General features: G+C 34.1%; 1 protein-coding gene across 1 annotated transcript; it reads left to right on the top strand.

Annotated features, from left to right (window-relative positions):
• Positions 1 to 21582: 21582 nt before the first annotated feature.
• Positions 21583 to 22162, top strand: LOC114397946. The gene has a single exon (XM_028360024.1). The coding sequence runs from the start codon at positions 21637 to 21639 to the stop codon at positions 21907 to 21909; it is 273 nt and encodes a 90-aa protein (XP_028215825.1). The 5' UTR covers positions 21583 to 21636; the 3' UTR covers positions 21910 to 22162.
• The last annotated feature ends 2441 nt before the right edge of the window (positions 22163 to 24603 follow it).

Below are 24603 nucleotides of genomic sequence, written 5' to 3'. Positions count from 1 at the left end.
AAAGATAAGTCAGGGTAGACGCCACTTCCGGTGAAGGAAGATAAGTCAGGGTAGACGCCATAAGGATTACCTTGATAAGTCTGATAATTGGTTCAACAAGGAACCGAGAGAGAAACTCTCACCAAATTTTATCAAATGCCAAAAGTTTTTTAATTCAAAACAAAAACCAATACTTATAGTGTATCTGAACAAAAAGATAAAAATAGACATGAGCTTTCTAAATAGTTTGGGCCAAAATTACAATAAATAAAAAATTATAACTAAAAAACATATTTAACTTGGGCCTTCAAATTAATCTGGGCCTTCAGTAACAATTAATAGTCTTGATAGTGTCTCTGCCTCTAGGCCTTCATCCTTCTCCACTCGGGGGCTGTATCCTTCTCCACTTGGGCCTTTAGCCTGTATTTGGCCAATTTCAGGATTCTCATCACTTTGTCTATCAAACTCAATTACACACATAAAGTTAGCCTTTTTTTCTTTGGCCTCAATGATGTTGCCATGTCTACCAATTCTTTATCTAATACCATCATTGCTATGGCTTCTCTGCCCCTTTTGACAAAGTATTTGTTGCATCTTTTGTAAGTACAATTGACCAATGCAAAGATTAGGAGACTCCTTTTTTTTAGCACTAAATTCATGGCCTCAGCAAGATTTGTTTTCATGTGACCCCATCATTGCCTGTTGTCCTAAGCAGTAGTCCATTTTTCTTTTGGGATCTTCTTTAGCCATTCAGTCGCTAGCTTATTTTCTTTCATTACATTGTTAAAGTAATTAGCAAATTTGGGCTCAATCATGGCATACCCTAACATTTGATCAACAAAATACATTAGCAGTGTTTGTCCATATAATTTAAAGTTTAGTGAAAAATAATAATTATTTGGTTGTGAAACTTACCCATGCTAATGACCTCTTTCCTTAGACCTGACTTGTTGAACTGTCTCATGAAGTTTTATGCAATTTGTCTAATGCAATACACATACACCTAGTTGTCTGGTGTCCACCACTACCATGTTTCTTGTAAACACTTTTTATTGAAATGTGTCTATCTGACATTAGACACAATCTGTGTTGCTTTACCACATGCATTTTTAAGTTTTGGAGGAAAAAATACCAGGCTTCTAAAGTCTCACCCTTAACAAGGGAAAAGGCATTCAAAAGGATGTGGTTGACCCCATTTTCTGTAACTGCCACTAACAATGTTACTTTGTACTTCCCATAAAGAAAAGTACCATCGACCTAAACTATTGGTTTGTAGTATGAAAACCCATCAACAAGTGCCCTAAATGTCCAAAAAACTTGATGGTACCTAACACAATTGTATCATTCTTTACCATAGCTATGATGCTTGTACCAATCACATGGTACCCGAGCTTTATGTGATCTTGTGATATCATTGTTGATACCCAAGTGTGGGGTTCTTTTAATATTTTTATCTCCCATTGATATTCAGTATGTACTCTTAATGATGCTCTTAACTTGTTGGAAGAAATAACATATTAGTGTTTTAAAATATTAAAATTATGCACTAGTCAATCGCTACATTTACTAAATGTAGTTTCAAATAATTTACCTTCATTTGCATGTTTTGCCGATACATTTCAAAATCCATAAGTCAGTCCCTGACTTTGTGACCTTGTAAGATTTGTTATTCTTTATACAATAAATATTTACTACATATTTGACATTATCTTTGCTAGGAAACTGCATTCCTTGAAAGAACATTCCTAGTTCATAGACAGGTTCTTTTGGACAGTCCATAAAGTGACCAAACTCATGATCTTCCTAAGGTTCGTTGTTGCTCATATCATGCATGTGTGTTAGCATACTGTAGACAAGCTCGATAACTGATGGTCACTCGATATTTAGGTTTTGGTTGTCATCCTCGTCTACATCGTCATTGTTCAAATTTATTTCTTTGTCATCTTCACTGATTGGACCAACTTCTTCAATAGGTGCACCATCCTTTGCGTATTGAGGTTGAGATTGTTGTGGCGTGGGCATAGGATCTACAACTGGGGCACTCCATGATGCATGTTTCATACTTCTTGAAGTGTAAGGAATAGGTTGTTCATACCCATAAGATGTTGGTGATTGAGTTAGTTGAGAATATGTTGGGCCAATTAACAATTGTGTGTATGACACAAGGTTGGTGTCTTATTCATAGCCTTGACTTTGGGTGTGGTTGAGATCAAGTGTTGGTTGGTAATGTTTGTAATTTGGTTGTTGGGATGTTTTAAAATATATTGGTGTTGGGATTGGTGTATCAACATTAACATATGTGAAAAACAACTCAAACCCAAAAAGAAATGGGTGTTGGTTGAATAGGTTGAACATGCTATCTATGTCCAAGTCATCCTTAAGATTTATGGATATGTACCTAAGTAACCCTTGACCTGTTGTTAAAGGGTATCTATAAATCATATCCTTTGTGTATTGAGGTTGAGATTGTTGTGGCGTGGGCAGAGGATCTACAACTAGGGCACTCCATGATGCATGTTTCATACTCCTTGAAGTGTAAGGAATAGGTTGTTCATACCCATAAAATGTCGGTGATTGAGTTAGTTGACAATATGTTGGGCCAATTAACAATTGTGTGTATGAAACAAGGTTGGTGTCTTATTCATACTCTTGACTTTGGATGTGGTTGAGATCAAGTGTTGGTTGGTAATGTTTGTAAGTTGGTTGTTGGAATGTTTTAAAATATATTGACTCTGTTGGTAATTTGGTTGAGGAATTGGGATGGGTGTATCAGCATCAACATATGTGAAAATCAACTTAAACCCAGAAAGACATGGGTGTTGGTTGAATAGAATGAACATACTATCTATGTCCAAGTCATCCTCAAGATTTATGGATGTGTACCTAAGTAACCCTTGACCTGCTATTAAAGGGTATCTATAAACCACATCCTTAATTTGTTGGATTTTTTTGAGTTTTATTCCTTGGTGTATGTCTCTACGCAATGCTTCTAATCTGATGTCTCTTGTGACTTGTAATTTTGCATGTTTTTGGAATTGAACTCCACTCCTTCAAAGGATTCACCCATTTTGAAATTGTAATGGACAATAGCCTGAATGGTTTGCTTTTGAGTAGACATTATTTTGGGATGGGCTAATGACTCTGTGATTGTGTTTTGGTTATATATGTGGATACACCAATAGACATTATATAATAGATATATTTTAACAATAGTAGTATAGACCAATGAGTTATGAAAAAACTTTGGAAAGTGTGTAATAGACATAACATTGCCTGAAGCTTCACATCATACTTGTCATTGATCAATGCAATGACTTGTGATCATTGGATTCCTAACATTATTTTCAACCTCCATGCAACAACTTTAATAAATATACTTGAACAACAATAGTATAGACTAGTGAATTATGAAATAACTTTGGACAGTTTGAAATAGACACAACACTGCCTAAAGCTTCACATCATGCTTGTCATTGATCAATGCAATGACTCATGGTCATTGGATTCCTTTCATGAAGCAACTTTAATCGACAACCATGACCTTTTTGTGCAAGGGCATTTTGGTCATTTAACTAATGACTATCTCTGATTGGCCTAAGCTTTTAGCAATAACTAGAAAAAAAAATCAATCTTCAATAGTCCCATGTAGAGGACCTACTACGGGGATTTGGGGTTCAAAATGCTAAAATTTATGTCTGAGTGTGGTTTCTTTTTTTTTTTTTTTTTCAGTTTGATGGTTTTTAAAAATCATAGAAAAAAAATCAGAAATATGTTTATAGACATTTTTGTGATGTTCTTCCAATTTTTACATATTCTTTTCATTTATTTTAGATTTTTTGATACTTATATCAAATATGATTAACAATTCAACACAAATTTACTATGCATTGTGAATTAATCCATTATGAACATGAAATTAAATACAAACAGTATTAAATTCAAAATAAAAAACCATTTCACCCATTACAAGTTAAACATAGTCTTAAATTCAAAATGAAAAAACACTTCATTCATTACAAATTAAACATAGCTTAAGCATGATAAAAGTAAAGAAACACATAAACACACTTTAAGATTGATCATCATTTTGTAATTGGGTTCATTCAAAGATGGAGACCTGAAACACACATTTTTCACCTTCTAGTGGGAGAATGTACAATAACGTTAGAAGATGTAGCACTTCAGCTAGGACTATGTGTAGATGGAAAACCAATGACAGAACCAACTTATTTTGACTGGGAAGACATGTGTCATACTTATCTAGGTGTTGTTCCACCAAAAGCCAATGCAATAGTAGGATTGACGATCAAACTAAAATGGTTGTGTGACAATGTCACTTTTACTGCAACAACAATTAGAAGCTCAATGTAGAGAATACATTCTTGGATTGATTGAGGGGGTATTGATGCCTAATAAAATAAGTAACAAAATTCATCTAATGTATTTAACTTTGTTAACAAATCTTAGGTGTCCAGGTAGATATAGTCGTGGCTCCGCTTGTTTAGCTACACTATATAAAGAAATGAGTCAAACAACAAAAGTTGATGCTAAATGCATGGGTGCATGTACATCATTGTTATAGTCTTGGGGATGGTATCGTATTCCATTCGTTGCACCACAATGTAGCAGACAATCAACGTATCCACTAGTACTTAGGTGGAGCACAGATGGGTTACATTTTGTTGGAACTCCTCATGCTAGTGTTATTGGTTTGAGAGCAAGAATTGATAACATGAGGCATGATCGGGTATAATTTATGACATTTAGGTATAAATTAATATTACAGAACGTAATGTTTTATACATTGTAATAATATTAATTAATATTATAGTTTATTTGGATGTCATATCTTCCTTATGTCCAAACAATGCCACCACAAGCATTTAATTATTCACACATGGATCATATGCATTGCATTGGTTCATTATGTAGTGGTTGTCTAACAACAGACAAATCAAGTGAAGCTCCAATTCGATTTTCGCCAGGATGTACCAAAACAACCGAAAAACTTAAGTAAATTACATAAGGTAGACATGCGTGGACACACTGATGAGAATTGGGAAGAAAAACATGCTAAGTCAATAAGGTTTTGGAATGAAAGATAAGAAAGAGTCTTGGTAGGGTAACCTATGTAGGGACTTCTACATCAAACCCTTGAACACCTTCAATGGTACCATATTAATTTGGTACAACCAAGGAACATAATTCTACAACCCAACAACAATGGTCCAGACGACATGTGGAACAAAGACCTCAAAGTACATCACCATCAATAACAACATGTAGAAACATGCAATGCACCTCCACAACAAAGTACATTCGTTACACACATCATGCCCAATTATGACATGGAGCCACATCGTCAATCATTTGCATTGTCTCCATCCGAACAACAACCATATGCAACATTTGAAAATGATCCATAATCATTTGTATCCATAGCTACAAAATTCTACAATAATTTGTTTGGTACAAATCTAGGAACCACAGAGTCAGTTGTTGCATGTATGCAAACATTGTATCCCCATAATGAAGGTGGTAGTTCGTCATTGAATGAGGGACATGTGAGTTTTACTCTGTCATCATTTAGTTTAAATATCTCTCAGGATTTTGATCAACCACATGATGAACTTGTTGACAGTGGACAACAATTAGAACAACAACAACCCCACCAAAATCCATGTTGTATAAGGAAGCCTAGACATTATGGCACTGGATTCCACTTTGGCGATCAATTGTGTATTTTGCTTTTGTTTTTAGAAACTAGTGTATTAACAATTTATTGTTAGTATTTTGTGTTTATCTAATTTACTTGTGTTAATTTGTCATTATTCAAAATTTATTGGCGAAGTTTCATAACACCTATTTGAACCATTTGCAGGAAAAAAATCACATTTTCTTAAAAATTTCATTCCATGAGGGTAACTTTTGGCACTTGAATGGTTATGTGTATCAGTTATTTTGGTTCAAATAGTAATTCATTCTCATAGTTTCCATGTTGATGAAGCTGATAATAGAACTCTTAGGACTTCAATTGGCCTAAAAATGCATTAAAAAAGTATCCAAAACAAGAAAAAATCACTTATGCTTCAAAATTTCATTCCATGAGGGTAAATTTGGGCACTTGTATATTTTGGTTTAAATAGTTATTCATTTTTAGAGTTTTCATGTCGATGAAGTTGATGATAGAAATCTCAAGACTCCAATCGGCCTAAAAATGCATTAAAAAAGTATCCAAAACGAGAAAAAATTACCTTTGCTTCAAAATTGTATTCCATGAGGATAACTTTTGGCACCTGTATTGTTATGTGTATCAGTTATTTTGGTTCAAATAATGATTCATTCTCATATTTTTCATGTTGATGAAGCCGATAATTCAACTCTTAGGACTCCAATCAGCCTAAAAAAGCATTAGAAAGGTGCTCAAAAACAAGAAAAAATCACCTTTGCTTTAAAATTTCATTCCATGAGGACAATTTTTTGCACCTATATGATTATGTGTATTAGTTATTTTGGTTCAAATAATGATTAATTTTCATGTCAATGAAGTTGATAATAGAACTCTCAGGACTCCAATCAGCCTAAAGTACATAAAAAAGTGTCCAAAACAAGAAAAAAATCACCTTTGCTTCAAAATTTCATTATGTGAATACAACTTTTGGTACTTGTATGGTTATGTGTATCAGTTATTTTTGGTTCAAATAGTGATTCATTCTAATAGTTTTCATGTCGATGAAGTTGATAATAGAACTCTCGGGACTCCAATCTACCTAAAAATGCATAAAAAGTGCCCATAACAAGAAAAAAAATCACCTTTGCTTCGTCTTTTGTGGCGGAAAAGGAATGATTGAGATAGCACCGATGACAATCATTGGTTGATAATGCATTTATGTGAACAAGGTTACTATTCACTTTTCAAGTATCCTTCAAAGCTTCATTTTTTGCCGTAGAAAAGGAGCGATCGAGATAGCACCGACAACAATCAATGATCGATAATGCATTGATGTGAACAAGTTTACTATTCACCTGTCAATAATCTTGCAAAGCTTCATCTTTTGTGGCAAAATAGGAGTAATTCAAATAACACTATTGACAATCAACAAACGATAATGCATTTATGTAAACAAGACTATTGTTCATCCATTAGGAATCCTACAGAGCTTCATCATTTGTGTCAGAAAAGTAGGGGCCAAAATAATACCAACGATAATCAACTGCCCATAATGCATTGATGTGAAAGAGGTTACCGTTCACCTGGCAGGAATCCTACAGAGCTTTATCTTTTATGGTAGAAAAAGAGAGATCGAGATAACATCGATGACAATCAATGACCCATAATGCATTCATGTGAATGAGATTATTGTTCACTCGTCAGGAATCTTGTAGATCTTTGTCTTTTGTTCCATAAAAGTAGTAGTCGAGATAGTATCAATGACAATCAACAACCCATAATGCATTGACATAAATGATGTTACTATTCACTCATTAAGTATCCTACAGAGCTTTGAATTTTGTGCCATAGTAGACAAGTGACTAAGATAGCAATAGAAGAAAATGATCGACAACATATTTCATTTCATCTATGTTATCTCTTCCATTCAAAGCTCGACTCATTTATTTGTATAAATATGGGTAATGTATGAATGTAAACTTCAATATCTCATCATCATCAAACTATTTATTTTTCTGACAAAGTCTCATTCATCATGGCCAATAATATGTGGGAATTTCTCGACATTGATGACTTAAACCTCCCATCCTTTGTTCGTCCTTCTAACCCAAATTTGTCATCCTCCAGTTCAGGAACACTTATTCCTAGTCCCACAGAGGTCATACAGGCTGTCATGATGAATTGACAATCTAGGGAGCCACTCCTAACTCAAGAATTCATAATGCATAGCCACCAAGAAACCCAACATGAATCCATGGTTATGTGCTTTAGATTTCATTCGATCACAAGGTCAGCTACTATAAAACATCTATTGTATTTGATACACCTAAACCTTCAATTGATTGTTGAATTTGTATAATTGTAGGATTGGTAAATATTAATGACACACCACACGGGATACTGTTAGGATTCATTGATTTTACTTTTAATTTTGTACCTTTAATAGTCATCATTGTCAAAACTTATACCCCCAACGGTTTGGGCGACATGAGAGTTACCCTCAAAGTAGTCAAGTTTAATTCAGTCTTTAACAATTACATTTTTATTTTTGGGATATTCATTCATGAGAGTTTTAATTTCAGGATCCTACAATGACTATTGATGTCACTTTGCGGCAGACAATCATACAAGATAAAGATTTTGGCCAATATATGGTTGTTAGTTCTGTCTTAGTTTTGTGAAAGTTAAGTTTCTTACTCTTGTATCTTTCATCCTCACTCCAAATGTTATTTGAATATTATATTGCACAATGTTGTCCAGGTAATGTTTTAGCATTTTAGGCTACCAATAATTTTGGTATTCACAAATTAGCATTGTATGCTCATTTGTTGTTAATATGTGACACAACTATTTCCAAAAGAGAATTGACCTCATGTTAAGAAGTATGTATTCTGTGCATGCAACGTGTCATGAAGTGTGATAAATAATGCTCCAACAATATGTTCGAGCAATAGCTTTCCCGTTTGTTTGTTTTGTATGGTCCGGACTATGTTTGTTTTAGGAATTTCATACGTAATCTTCTTTTTATTGCAGAACAATAAAATTGATACCATTGAATTCATCAACAAGAAGATAATGGGAATGAACAATTGTTCGTACCAAATAACCTCATTTTCATAAGCAAAACAATGCACATGATGCATTGTTCATACAAAATAACCTCATATTCATATTAAAAATATTCAAAAAAAAGACCATTGGGAAACTATTCAATTGCAAAAAATGATTTTTTTAATGTTTTCAAACACCTTTTTCAAGTCTTTTTAAATCGAGTCTGCAAAAAGTAAAACAAAAAAGTGTGAATTCAGGGTTGAGATTGTGAATAGTAATGTGATTTGCAAAAAGTAAAATTGAAAAAGAAACAAAAATAATTTTCGTTTAGAATTCAAGTTTGGGGTCCCAAATTCTAAACAATAGTTTGGAAAAAAAAATAAGGTGTGAATTCAGCATTGGGAGGCCTGAATTCACACCATGAATAATAATGGCAAATAGTTATGTTAATAATTTGGGGGAGGCATAGTTGGGTATATAAAAAAAATCAAAAGGTATAATTGGATAGTTTTCTCCACGGAGAGTTGGGAAAGAAACTAACCTTGTGTTTAGATCAAGAATTTCAAAATTTCAAGGAATTTAAAATGCCTAGAATTTGAATTGCTTTGATTTTAATTTCTTTCATTTTTCAAATACTTTGTTTGGATGAATCAATTCAAATTTCTTCAATTTTAAATTCTTTGTTTGGATAGGACAATTCAATTTTCTCCATATGCAAAATTTCAATTTTATATTTTAAATAGATGAAATTTTAACATTAAAATTTATAGAAAACAAACAGAATCTAATTTTGAAATATTAATTAAAAAATATTTTTCAATTTTTAATAATTTAAAAATACAAAATATTGATAATTTTAACTATGGTTGTTTTGCCTAACCACAACCAGTGATGTTTTCAAACCGACATCAACCAAGGCTGTTTTTTGGTCGACATCAAATAGGGTTTTTTTTTGTCAAAGTATGTCGGGAATATTTGTCAACTGATTTCACCTGGGGCTATTTTTCAGTTAACGTTGGTTGAGTCTATTTTTCAGCTGACGTTGGCTAGGTTTTTTATACCAACGCCAACTAGGGTTTGTTTGGCCGACACCGGCTATGGTCTTTTCGAACGATATTGACCAAGGTTACTCTTAGCCAACGTCGGCCTAAAAAATCCTAGTAGGCGTTGACAAAAAAATCTACCCAGCATCGACTAAAAAATAGCTTGGTTAATGCTGACCAATAGAACCTACCTGATGTCGATCGAAAAACATCATTGGTCAACGTTGGCCGAAAAATCCCTAGTCGAAGTTGGCTAAAAAGTAGCCCTAACCAATGTCGGACAAAAAATCCTACCCAACATTGGCTATAAAATAGCTTTGGCTGATGTTGGCTAAAAAATAACTCTGACCAATGTCGACCAAAAAAACTCTAGTGGATATCGACTGTAAGAACCTTGTCGATGTCAACTAAAAATAGTCATGTTCGATGTCAGTAAAAAATACCTAGCTGATGATAGCAGAAAAAACCCTAGCCAACATCAACCAAAAAACCTAGCTAATGTGGTTAAGAAATAACTCTGACTGATGTCAGTTAGAAAACCCTAGTCGATGTCAACAAAAAAATCCTAACCGATATCGGCTAAGAAAATCTAGTTGACATCAGGCAAAACACCCTAGCTAACATCATCTGAAAAATAATCCTAGCCGATATTTGCTAAAAACTAGCTTTGGCTGATGTTGGCTGGAAAAACCTATGACGTCAGCTGAAAAACCCTAGCAAGCGTCTACTCAAAAGTTAGTCATGACCGATGTCAGTAGAAAAAATGTAGCCAACGTCGGTCAAAAAAATGTAGCCAACGTCGGCCAAAAAAATAGTTGGTCAACATCAACTAAAAAAACTTTGAGCTTCAGTGAGGTTCTTCAATGGTGATTTTCCACCATGGAGATGCAGTAGAAGATAAAGGAGAAGAGGTGAAAGGAGGTGTCATCCACTAGGGAATAAGCCATGGAAGAATGAGTTTCACCACTAAGAGAGTGCCTTGGATAAGAAGCTTGGAGAGGAAGCTTCAATGAAGGAAAAGAAAGAGAGAGAGGGGTGGGGGAGCACGAAATTGAAGGAGGAAAAGAGAAAGAGAAGTTGATCCCTTCATTAATAGCAAGGAAATATGTTAATGCCAGTTCTTTAGAATTATCATATCTAAAGGCTTTAATGGGAACACCAAACTGAATCTCAACCAAAAACAAAGAAGAAAGAGGAAAGTCCAATTGAATCTAAAGGTTTTACGGCCAGTTCTTTATTTCCTCGGACTTGTAATGCAAGAGGAAAGTCCAATTGAATCTACTGTGATCATCTACCAGTGTTAGAATTTGTCACAATGCACCAAATCAAAATGCTAGCAGAAAATTGATTGTTAAAAATGAAAGTCAATTGATGTTGTCCAGCTAAAGGACATCATATTGAAAAAGGTGCATAGGAAAATTTAGGGCAAGTAAAATTCTATTTTCTGTTCAGTAATATCAAAACATTTGCATATGACAGATGTCCAAGTCATCTTGAATGCCTAGTACAATGAGAAATCTGATTACAAATAGAATTACAATGTTGTTTTAAAGAAACAAATGATGGGGTTTGTGAAGTTTGGAGGATGTAGATATTATTCTTGAGTTCACTCTTCACAATCATCTTCAAAGACTTGTTGTCCTAATATAAAAGAAGCCAACAGAAAATAATATAACTACGTAAATGTAAGCATACGAATTCAACAAGGATCCTAAAAAAAGATTGGAATGAAAGGAGTAAATGTAAAGGACACCATATATGTAACACTAATTTTGGTGAAATTTGGACAGTGACAATTCTTAAAACTAAAACCTTTGTAGCGTTATAGGTAAAATAATAACAAAAACCTTTCAATGAACAAAACAATATTGTTAGCAATATAGTCTCTAATATATCTTTTATCGCACCTATCATTTAATAAAATTTATTAAAAATTATAAAGTTATAAGTGAAACTCATTAAACAAAAAGTATGAATAATAAATTTTAACTAATAATAAAAAAATATGTTTAAGAAAATATATATTATAGAAAATGTTGATAACCCTCACTACTGGAAAAAAAAATTCTATTATATCGATACGAAGACGGTTTCCTAATAACCACCTTAGTATATAGACGGTGACAATTTTGTAAATACGAAATTTTTCAACGAAGACGATTTTACGAAAACCGTCTTAAAAGACTGTTATTCTAAGATAATTTTGTAAAAATCATCTTAGAAGGTTTTATACTTTTTTTAATATTTGATGTCTAGCTCCCTGTACTCTCTCACGCTCTGTATCCTCACTCTTCCCAAGCCATCATGAGAGGGACCAAGGTCACCTCTCCGTCAACGCCTCCAAGACCAGATTCACCGTGACAACATGCTCGTGCTGAGCTTGCATCGTGTTGCAAGATTCTCCAAGACCAGATCCTCAAGCTCCGCATGTGTTGCAAGCTCACTGAAGCTGAAATGGAAGTGTTCATGAAGAACTATAAGGGATTGTTAAAGGTCTCTTGCGGATTGTGCACATTTAGGTCAAGCCTTTCTCTAGACCTTGTAACTTCCTTTTCTCTCTAAACACTCTATCTCTCTCTCTCATAGGGTTTCAATTTTTTTTCTCTTCCCTTATGCATTTTGTTTTGGTTACTGTGGCAAGTTTCGAAGGATTCTCTAGAAGTGATGAGAAGAAGGAAAGGAGATCTGATTTTGAGAACTCCAAAGATGAATGAAGAACGAGAATTGAATCTCTCAAGAAGAAAGTGCTCAACACGTCCTCCAAGTTCAAGCATTCGCTGAAGAAAAAGAGCAACAGAAGGAAAAGCGATGACCGTGTTAGCTCTGTTTTGGTCGAAGATGTTCAGAATTTTGAGGAGCAATAGACCGTTGATGCATTTCGCCAAACCTTGATCATGGAAGAATTGCTTCCTGAGAAACACAATGATTACCACGTCATGTTAAGGTGTGCCTTGCCATTGATAATTTTCTTCATTTCCTGAAATGGAATTTTTGCTTCCTTTTTTTTTTTACATTTTATTGATTCCTAAATGCAAGGAAGTTTGATATTGAAAGAGCAAAGCATATGTGGGCTGATATGCTACAATGGAGGAAGGACCTATTGAGGGGCTTGCTCTAAATTTTGTGAAGGACCAGCAGAGGTAGTTTTTACAATCTTCAACCATGTAAAGGATAAAGATTATAGGTTCTTAATATTTACTCTCAATTGTTCTAGAACAGTTGGATTTTCATCAAGAAATTTGATGAGCTATGTATAAGAATAGTTGTGGTATCATGGCCTGAAACCATCAGAGTTAATATATTGTCCTTCCATTGTTTATCTTTTTCTCTGCAACCAGCAAAGTTAATATAGTTGTGGTATCATGGCCTACAACCAGCAGTTAAGTTAATTTAATTTGTTAAGATTTAGTCTTATCTATCTAGTTTGTTATCTTTCTCACTTTTCCTCTATAAAAACACATTAAGTGAAATATTATTTATGATCATTTCTAATTATTGTAAACAGAATATTGAGAAAAGGCAGAAGTACAAAGTAGTCTTCTATGCTAAAGCAGATGGTGTAATTAATCTAGAAGTTTCATTTGTTGGATCGGAGAAACGTGAAAAGTTGGCTTCAAATAACATTAGGTAAGTTTTTCAATCAATTAGAACATATATATAGAGACGACATTTGTATTTATAAAACTAATTGATTGATTAATTATTGGTCAGTCGTGGTAGGGCTTTAGTGTTTTGATGTTATGCACACACAAATTAATGAGTTATGTTAGTGACTTTATTTGAGTATTGTGCTACCAAGTGATCCCAATAGAGAGTTGCCTCCGGGGCTAGCAGATTTTTGACACACTTGAGAGCCAGAATGCTGAGTACAGTACAGTGTGAAGGTCACCTTTTTGGAATTGTATAATGAAGAAATCATTGATTTGCTTGCCCCGAAGGAAATAAGGTAGTCTTCCTCGAACTGCTTAACATATGCATAATCATTGTGCTTTGATTGTTGTCCTTTCTTTATTTATATTTATGATATATTAAATTCATTTTCATATAGGGACCTAACAAGGGTTTTATTAGAATTATCTAAGGAGTTCAATATTGAAAAGTTTCTTCTTGTGCTTTTGGACTCCTTGATTGGCTGCAGGTGTGCTTCCTATGATTGTCTTTCTGGAGATATATGATTTAAGTCATATCTTATAGAAGCTTATGTTTTGTGCTGATAAATGGAAAGATGTAATATTATTAATGATGTCTCTTAGAACTCTCGAAGGTTCTTTCAAGCCAACACATTATCTTTTATTTTATTTCATATATATATATATATATATATATATATATATATATATATATATATATATATATATATATATATATATATATATATATATATAATTGTTGGGCTGTGTCCTAAATCCATATGGAAGGTTATTCTGTTATTTTTCTGTTTTGTCCTCTGCCTATATAAGGCAAGGATGCTCTGTATTTTACAGATAGGATAAGCTTCCACTTGTATACTACAACCATAATAGAAGCTTTCTGTTTTTCCCTCCCGTGGATGTAGCCTTACTCAAGGTGAACCACGTAAATCTGTTTGTGTGTTCTTTCTCTCTCTTTTCTCTCCTTTTCAATTCTGCTGCAAAACTCTGTGTGTATGATATTTCTGTTCTGCTGCATCTACTGCTGCTGTTCTTGCTTGTTCTTCATCACTTCCATAACAAACTGGTATCAAGAGCTCAAGTTGCGATCAAGGGAATTCAAGATTCTCATCTGAATACAAAGATCAAGCTGCGGGAGTCTTGTTTCTGGTTCTTTCGCTGCTTCTTTGTGATCAAGAAAATTCAAGAAATCATGTCAAACACAATCAGGATTGAGAAATTCAATGGAAAGAACAACTTCAATCTGTGGCGCATCAAGATGCGCGCTTTGTTGAAGGAACAATGTGTTTGGGCTCTTGTTGCTTCTGCATCTATGAAGAAAGAAGTGGCTTCTGAATCAAAAGAAAAGGCCTCTATTTCAAAGACTGAAGAACTTGCAGAACAAGAAGAAAAGGCTCACTCACTAATCTTGTTTTCCTTGTCTAATGAAGTTTTATATGAAGTTGCAAATGAAGAAACTACAAGTGGATTATGGCTCAAGTTGGAAAAGTTGTATATGACTAAGTCAATCTGCAACAAGCTCTTCTTGAAGAGGCATCTATTTGGTTTACACATGAAAAAAGGTACATCTCTTAAAGATCATCTTGATGAATTAAATTCTATTTTGATGGAATTAAGAGATATAGATGTTAAGGTAGAGGATGAAGATGCTGCCATGATTTTGTTAGCCTCTTTACCACCATCATATGAGAGCTTTGTCAATTCTCTTAGTGTTGGTAAGGAATGTGTCACCATGGAGGAGGTGAAATCCAGCTTATACTCAAGGGAACTTCGATTTAAAGCACCTGGAAATTCTGAAGTATCAAATGGATCTAGTCTTGTTGTCTCTAACTCTAACAAGAACATCAAGAAAAAGGTGTTTAAAGGAAAGAAGAAGACTCATGTCAATCCAAAGAATATTTGTAACTACTACAAGGAGCCTGGTCATTGGAAGAAAGATTGTCCTAAGAAAAAAGGCAAACCATCTGCTGCTGTTGCCAAAGAAGGTTCCACATCTGAAAATGAGCTTGTTCTCTCAGTTGCTGATCATCACCAACATTATGAAAATCAGTGGATATTAGACTTTGGCTGTTCCTTTCATATGTGTCCTAACAAAACCTAGTTTGACACCTATAAAGAGAAATCGGATGGAAATGTCTTCATGGGAAATGATGTCTCATGCAAGACAATTGGAATTGGCACAGTAAAAATCAAGATGCATGATGGAATTATCCGAACACTCACTGAAGTTAGGCATGCTCCAGAGCTGAAGAAGAACCTAATCTCTATAGGTATCATGGATGTAAAAGGGTTCAAATGCAGCACTAAAAATGGGGTCATGAAAATTCAGAAAGGCTCTACAATGGTGATGAAGGGTATAAAGAGGGGTAATCTCTATATACTTCAAGGTACAACATGTATTGATGATGGTCTAGTAATTGTTCCATCAAGATCCAATAAGGGCATACCTGACTTAACTCAATTGTGTCACATGAGGCTAGGACATATGACTGAAAAAGGTATGATGATACTTCAAAAACAGCAACTGTTGGGAAATCAGAAATTGGATGAACTGAAATTATGTCAGCACTGTGTTTTTGGCAAGCAACATAGGATTAAATTTCCTAAAGCAATTCACACCCCCAAAGAAACTCTTGATTACATTCATGCTGACTATCGGGGGCCTGCAAGAGTATCTTCTCTAGGTGGTGGAAGGTATTTTTTGTCCATAATTGATGACTACTCAAGAATGACATGGATCTACATCATGAGTCAGAAGAGTCAAGCTTTCAAATGCTTCAAAGAATGGAAGGCACTGGTTGAAAAACAAATTGAAAGGAAAGTTAAAAGACTCAGAACTGACAATGGCTTGGAGTTTTGCTCAACATAATTTAACAAATTCTGCAGAGATGAAGGGATTTGTAGACAGCTTACTATTAGGAACACTCCTCAGCAAAATGGAGTTGCCGAAAGAATGAACAGAACACTTCTGGAAAGAACAAGATGTCTATTGTCCAATGTTGGTCTCAACAGAAGTTTTTGGGGAGAAGCTATCAATACAACTTGTTTTCTTATCAATAGAACACCCTCTACTGCTATAGGACTTAAAACTCCTATTGAAATCTGGAATGACAAAACAACAAACTACTCAAACCTAAGAGTATTTGGCTGCAATGCTTATTATCATGTCAATGAAGGAAAATTGGTACCTAGATCAAGAAAGGGTCTGTTCATGGGTTATGGTGATGGGGTGAAAGGCTATAGGATCTGGTCACCATCTGAAAAGAAAGTTCTTCTCAGCAGAGATGTAATTTTTGATGAATCACACTTGTTTCATCCCAAGCTTGAGGTTCCAATTGCTGGAACACAGAGTTGCCACTCTCCTCAAGAAAAGGATGTAGAATCTACAACCAAAGACTCAGAAAAAGGGGGTCATTTCGAAACATCTCCTGTGGTTCTTCAAGAAGGTGAAAAATTAGAAGATTTCAGTGCAAATGAGTCTCATTTGGCTGCTAAACCTGATCCTCCATAGCTCAATTCTGGAATCAATCAGAGACCAAAAAGGGTCACTAAACCTCTTGAAAGATATGGTTTTGAAGACATGGCTGCCTATGCATTACATGCAGCTGAAGAAATAGATTCAAATGAACCAGCCACTTACCAAGAAGCTATCAATCATCCTGAAGCTGAAAATTGGTTGTTAACTATGAAAGAGGAAATGGAATCTTTATATAAGAATCAAACCTGGAAACTTGTTGAACTACCTAAAGGAAGACATGTGGTAGGTTGCAAGTGGATATTCAAGAGGAAACCTGGTCTTTCAAAAAAGGAAGGGATAAGATACAAGGCTAGGTTAGTTGCCAAGGGATTCAGCCAGAAAGAAGGAGTAGATTTCAACGAAATCTTTTCACCTGTGGTCAGACATACATCTATCAGGGTTTTTCTTGCTATTGTGGCAAACCAAGATCTGGAACTTGAACAACTTGATGTCAAGACTGCTTTTCTCCATGGAAGATTGGAAGAAAATATTCTAACGAAACAACCTGAAGGGTTTGAAGTTCAAGGAAAAGAAAGGTATATTTGTCAAGACTGCTTTTTTCCTTGTATGGTTTGAAACAATCTCCAAGGCAATGGTACATGAGGTTTGACAGCTTTATCACCAGCCAAGGATTCAAGAGAAGTCTCTATGATTGCTGTGTTTATCACAACAAGGTGGAGGATGCATCAATGATTTATCTTCTACTCTATGTAGATGACATGCTTATTGCAGCAAAAAGCATGTGTGATATACAAAATCTGAAGATTCTCCTGAATGGTGAATTTGATATGAAAGATCTAGGGGTTGCAAAGAAAATCTTAGGAATGGAGATCTATAGGGACAGAACTCAGAAAAGGCTATTTGTGTCTCAAAAGGATTACATTCAGAAGATACTTGTGAGGTTTGGAATGGCTGATTCTAAACCTATTAGTACTTCCCTTTTAGAAAAAGAGAAGTTGTCTGCTATAATAAAGGTTCAAGCTCAGGCTGATCAAGACTATATGTCAAAGGTTCCATACTCAAGTGTTGTTGGTAGTCTCATGTATGCCATGGTCTGCACCAGACCGGACCTTGCTTATGCTGTTAGCATGGTTAGTAGGTTCTTAAACCAACCTCAGAAGGAACATTGGAAGGCTGTGAAGAGAATTTTCAGATATCTTAAAGGGACTGCAGATGTAGGTTTGATCTATGGATCTCACCCAGATTGCTGCCTCACTGGCTATTCTGATGCAGATTTTGCTGCTGATCTGGTCAAGAGAAGGTCATTAACAGGGTATGCTTACACCCTTGGTGGCTGCTTGGTGAGTTGGAAGGTAACACTTCAACCTTCTGTTGCTCTCTCAACTACTGAGGCTAAATATATGGCTCTTACTAAAGCTGCAAAGGAAGGAATTTGGCTTAGAGGTCTGATAAATGATCTCGGAATTAATCAAGAATATGCTAACATCTACTGTGACAGCCTTAGTGTTATATGCTTGGCCAAGGATCAAGTTCATCATGATAGAACCAAGCATATAGATGTTAGATATCACTTCATTCGGTTAGAAAGAAGAATCAAAGTTCATAAGATTAGCACTCTACACAATCCTGCTGATATGTTCATAAAGCTTGTTCCAAAGAGCAAGTTTGATCACCGCTTAAGCTTGCTCAATGTTGATTGTTGGGGTTAAGTTCATGTGTGCTTGGAGGGAGCAGTTTGTGTCCTATATGGATGTTAGTTCAAGGTGGTGAATTATTGGGCTGTGACCTAAATCCATATGGAAGGTTATTCTGTTATTTTTTTTGTTTTGTCCTCTCCCTATATAAGGCAAGGATGCCCTGTATTTTACAGATAGGATAAGCTTCCACTTGTATACTGCAACCATAATAAAAGCTTTTTGTTTCTCCCTCCCGTGGATGTAGCCTTACTCAAGGTGAACCATGTAAATCTGTTTGTGTGTTCTTTTTCTCTCTTTTGTCTCTTTTTCAATTCTGCTGCAAAACTCTGTGTGTATGATATTTTTGTTCTGCTGCATCTACTGCTGCTGTTCTTGCTTGTTCTTCATCACTTCCATAACATATATATATATATATATATATATATATATATATATATATATATTGACTTATTGTGTTTTACTAATGCTAATTAGTGTGAGTTAAGCTTATGTAAGTAGGTCGTTGCCATGTGCTTGGAGAGAAGGGAAATGATTGTGTTGGATTTTAGTTGATGATCTTATTCTATTAAGTTTATTATACAAGTGTTGACAGTTCTAAATGTTAATTTTTGTTTGCTTTGATCTCTCAAACAATATACTATTCATCCCCTACATCTGCTGGTGCCAAGTGCATTGATCCTAGTTGCAATTGGGTGGAACAATGGTAAGTATTTGATTTCACAATTCAAATCTGAAATATAGTGACTGGTTATGCATATGCCAGTCTAAAAGATAGGAATGTTTCTATATTAAAAACAATGGTGTGTACTTCTTAATGGGACTTGGGAGGTTGGTTTGAAATGGATAGAGGATGTATTTTCTTTTCAGTAGGTAGCAATAAGAACTTCTCAAACAAAAATGTTTCTTAACCAATCACTTTAAACAAGAAGTAAAAGGTTGCAATTGTTACTTGTGGGGGCTCTGCCCTGGTCTTAATAATGCCATCAGACAGGTTAGTTCCATATGAAATTGTTTCTCATATAGCTTTTGACAAATTTTAGATTAAATATTAAAGCTTTGCAATAAAGTTAAGGCAGCAAACGATAGAGAAATGTTAGATTTTAACTTGCGTTGACTGTACCATCTCAACAATATGTTTTCACTAAATTCTATGGGCAGTGGAATACTCTTGTGCATAAGTTATTGTCAAACAAACCTGAAATATATTCCTTATGGACCTTATCGCAATATATTAATAATTTATTTCCAGAACTGTTAAAAATTGATTTAACATAATATTACTGTAGAAGCCTCAGATATGAAAGAATGCTTCTCATTTCAACAAATAAACTTATAGGTTTTCCCTTAACCAAAAGCGTAATAAATTCTAATAGCTTATGTTGATATAAAGATTTGGAGTTTCAGCCATGAATCTATTGCATTTTTAAGGGACCATCGTGAAATTTTTTTTCACAACGTGTTGCCCTTAAAGACAGTTCAAAATCGTCGTAGAAGACTTCTAATAACCAATGTAGAATGGTCTTTCTACACCAGTACCTTGAGTGTAAGAAAAAATAAAAAATAAATAAATCAATTGATTAGTTTGAATAAAATGTTATCAGAATATTTCAAATCATAGAACCCAAGACACATCAGCTAGAATGATCATATTTTATTGATTTGGTTCGATATGAATTTGAATACACAAACTATAGTCAAGTAGTTTTCTTCAATTTATTGAATTCTTGTTAATCCAATCCTATGAACACCTTCTTATCTTATCCATTGAGATACATTTGAAATTACTTATAAGGATTCATATTAGTTTACCAAGGTGAAAAATTGAGAAACAATTATCCAGAAGTTTCATAATTTAATCAATTAATTAAATTACCAAACTCAAAGGTCAAAGCATGCACATGATTTGGGCTACTAAGAGCAATTTATCAAAGCTAAATAAAATACATGGTTTTCTGTTCAATTTTCTCCCATTATTATATCTTGTTCAAATTTTCTTGAGGGTCGTGACTTGTTAGTTAAGTTTACTATCCTATTTCAACAATATTTCCCAATAAAACATGTCTCGTGTAATAATCTCAAGATGTAGATCCAAATTGTCCAATATTACAAACTCAATGGTTAATTTTATTAGGAGACAAGTCTATCTTGTTGTCATAAGTTAGCAAGGGAAACAAGATGTCATGCTAGTCATCAAGTGTTTCACTATGTTTCAGCTATTATGACATTCTCAGAAATCTTTTAAATACACCAAATACATTTGGAACAAATTAAGGACGATAACACATTTAATCACACTAAAAAATGAGTGCTTAGTCATGACAAGTAAAAGATGTAAGGATCAAACTTGGAAGGCTACATGAGAAAATAAATAGGATGTGAAAGACTGATGAGATAAAGTTCACCCCACACCACATGCATTAGGAGCAAAAGTTTTGAAGGATGCACGGGACACGTGAATTGCCAAGTAGAAATAAATACAGCGCCCCCTTAAAGATAAAAGGAAAGAGCCAGCTCAAAAATGTCATCCAATTGAATAAAGATCAACAAATATATAGACTACAAGGAAAATCCCTTATTTCACAATTTCCTTAAGAATAAATCATCAATTTTATTCTTAAAATATTATTTTTCTCCAAAATAATATTTTTCGATCAGTCTCATAGTTGATCTAAAAGACTAAATCTTGTAAAATACATTAAAGTTGTTCCACTTATGAGTCAATTAAAGATATACTAATTATTGTGGTTAAAAAATATATTATAATGCATAGTTTTTTAGATATATATTTTTTTCAAATTAATCCTTTAATGTTTATAAAACATCAACTTATGAACTAAACTAATGAATGTTTAATATTTTAAGAATTGATTATATAATTCATTGCTATAAGAATTATTTAGGAGAGTATAAATTGGTTATTTATTAAAAAAAATTCAAAATGTTCAAAATGAAAAAGATTTTTCTTAAGGTTTTAAGGCTTATAAAGAGACTCCCTAGCTTAACTAGCAAACCATATCCTCCTTTGTCCGTGAGAAAAGAAGTTCCCAAGAAGAGGACACACCACAAAATGAAGAAGGGTCTCCTCATTGTGTTGCTCATCATTCAGATCCACTACAATGTTGTTGTCAACGGCAATGAGTTGGAATCAGAGTTCTCATTTGATTCCCATGTGGCCAGAATGCTCTATGATGTGAGTCTCTCTGTGTCTGGCAAAACAGGCAATAGATACAACAAAGCTGTTAGATGTCCACAAAGCAAAGGTTACCGTAGCTGCTTGCCATCCAGAAATGGACGACGTGGCCCTAGACAACGTTGTGCTGATTTCACTAGGGTTTGCTAAAAACATGTTTCAGTCTTGATAATTTCATTTCTCATTTAAAGCTTGTCATATGGCATGGAATGAATCTCAAGTACGTAGTTTAATTTCCCTATATTGTTGTAATAATATGAATTTGTATGTAATGATTAATGCTTTCGGATCATGTTTATATATGGTGATTTATTGTATGTTTATCAAATGTTGATGAGAATAATTCCACGTGAGATGGAACAGTTTATGAGAAATAAATATATTAACTTCAAGGATTTATGGAGTTTTGTTTTTTCCGTACATGTTTGATAAACTTTTGCACATCCTGCTTTGTGTTCAAGTCAATATTATCAAATGCTCTGATTTCATATTTCAAGAATTCAATTTCTAGAACATTGGATCCAACCATACGGAAAAATGGAAAATATTTAAACACCCGAAAATGATTACTTTTGATTTTAAGAAAAAATTATTACTCATGCACAAGTATAAAATGGAAGGATCAAATTTTCTTAAATATGTAGAGCAACACCGGGTCCACCTCACGGGAAAAGAAAACCGAACAACAATCCAAAAAATTTAAGACTATTATCAACAGAGCATTTAGATACAATTTGTTTTTTAATCCGTAGGAATGAAAGGTATGAGATGTTTCAAATAATTCGTGCATCATATTCAACAAAGTGAAGTAGATTCTCTTCATAGATACAAAATTAATCTAACAAATAGAAAGCAATTAACAAATGGAGAAAAAAAAATGTTATCATGGCGCAACGTCAGTCATTGGATAGTTTTAATATACAGATTGGCAAGCCATTATTTTAACTATTGCCATATTACTCTACAAATTTGTTATGAACATTTTAATTTTACAGAAGAGTCCTCACAACAAGTCTTCAATTTTTTTTCAGATTCAAAAACAGAAAATAGCATCTACAAAGAGATATTCAGCAAAGATGATATTTTAAACTCAACTGATGAGAAGACAACACGATGTCTATCTGGTCTATAACTATGATAGTGTAATCAGTGCACAATTTCTTCAATATGCACTAAAAATTAAATAGATGTATATTGATTCCTACTTCCTAGGAGCACAGTCCACGCTATCGTGAGGCTGCTGTTTTTATTTTTTTGACATAACATAAAAATGGAAAAACTTAAAACAAAAGGTTCTATATCAAAGTTGAGTAGCACAATTAGTCACCTGCCAACTAAAATAAATGGAAATTTGTAACAAAAAATTACAATTTTTTCCTGTTTTAAGATGAAAATATTTTTCACATGGATAAAATCTAGATGCTTCAGAGAATTACTTCAGTTGAAAACGCCCTCTCACCGAACTACCAAACCTTGGGCTGCCTAAGACTCCTCCTCTGTTATTTTGTTGGCCTGAATGGTACTGATAACATTTGCAATATTTCCCTGGAAATAGGAAACAAGTAATCGAACATCGTGGCCAATCAAAAACCAGTTACTCGTGTTGAAGCAATGGCGTTTCATCTAATAACATAACAATCAAAATGTTATTAAGTGCACAACCATCATCTAGAAGACTAGAACAAATTGCATAATAACGACCTTTTGCGAAAAAAGAGATAAGCAGAATTAGTTAACATTCTCCAGAAAAAAAATGATCTTCTACAATTAAAATTGTATGCACCACCACTATTATATACATGGAATGTTAACATTTGAGGTAGAAAAAAACTATTGGGATATTTCTATTTATAAAACAGTCATATACTTCTCAATAAGCAGCATAGTTCAAATTGACAGGCTTTTGAAATCTTAAAATCAAATTTTGGTCTTGATATTACAGGTCATAAATTCAAGGCAGTTATTCATTGAAATTCTGATTAGCAGAAATTAACTTCGCTGTTCTTTTCCTTTGAAAATACATTTATGGAGTCAATTATCGTGCTCATATTATGTTAATGGCTGTATAAAAATAGGAATACTAAAAACATTACTATGCATTATAACTTATCTAATTATAATTTCGAAAATTATAGACAGAAATTCTTACCCTCTATGTCACTAGCTTTGTTCTCAGTGCTTGCCATTGATGCTGACCAAACATGCGATCAGTAGGATGACGCACATTTACACTTGCATTAAATCAAGTATAACGGCTAAATGAATTTTCAACATGGGGATATATGATGCTGAAAACAATAACTATGGCCAACAGGTGCATGTCCATGGGCCCAAAGAGTGGTTTGTGCTAGTAGGGTGCAGAGAGAGACGAGAAATTGAGGTAGAACATACCCAACAACTACTACTTGATTCATTTGGTCCATCTTACAGTCAATTAACTTGGCAGTTATTGCTCTAACCACCCCTAGTTCCACTTCATCATCATTGATATGAAAGGGACGTTCCAACATTTCAATTATGCTAGGAAGAGCACAAACACACATAGAAATCGAATGCAAATTTACGTGAAGTGTGTCCCCAATAAGTTATTTTTCCCAATGATAGAGCATTTTTAGTATATTATTTTTCTATTCTTATTAGCTTATTTGACCTTTCTTTGAATCTTATTTTCTCATCTTAATTCAGTTTTGGTCTTAGGCAAATAATTGGGCTTAATTGATGATTGTTGCTTATTTTCGAACTTTGTTCTTACTTGGCTCATCTACCTTGTGCAGGACCTACAAGATGCTACAGAACTCCAAATATAGCATATGAGTAGTCCCTGGAAAGCTAAAGAAAAGAACT

The sequence above is a fragment of the Glycine soja genome, chromosome 19 (genome assembly GCF_004193775.1).
Source record: "Glycine soja cultivar W05 chromosome 19, ASM419377v2, whole genome shotgun sequence".
Classification (NCBI taxonomy): domain Eukaryota; kingdom Viridiplantae; phylum Streptophyta; class Magnoliopsida; order Fabales; family Fabaceae; genus Glycine; species Glycine soja.
The sequence above is the reverse complement of the archived record's forward strand: the minus strand, read 5'-3'. Positions and strand labels throughout refer to the sequence as shown.

Excerpts from the sequence above, each read along its gene's own strand:
- LOC114397946 (XM_028360024.1), top strand. The coding sequence starts at position 21,637 with ATGAAGAAGGGTCTCCTCATTGTGTTGCTCATCATTCAGATCCACTAC.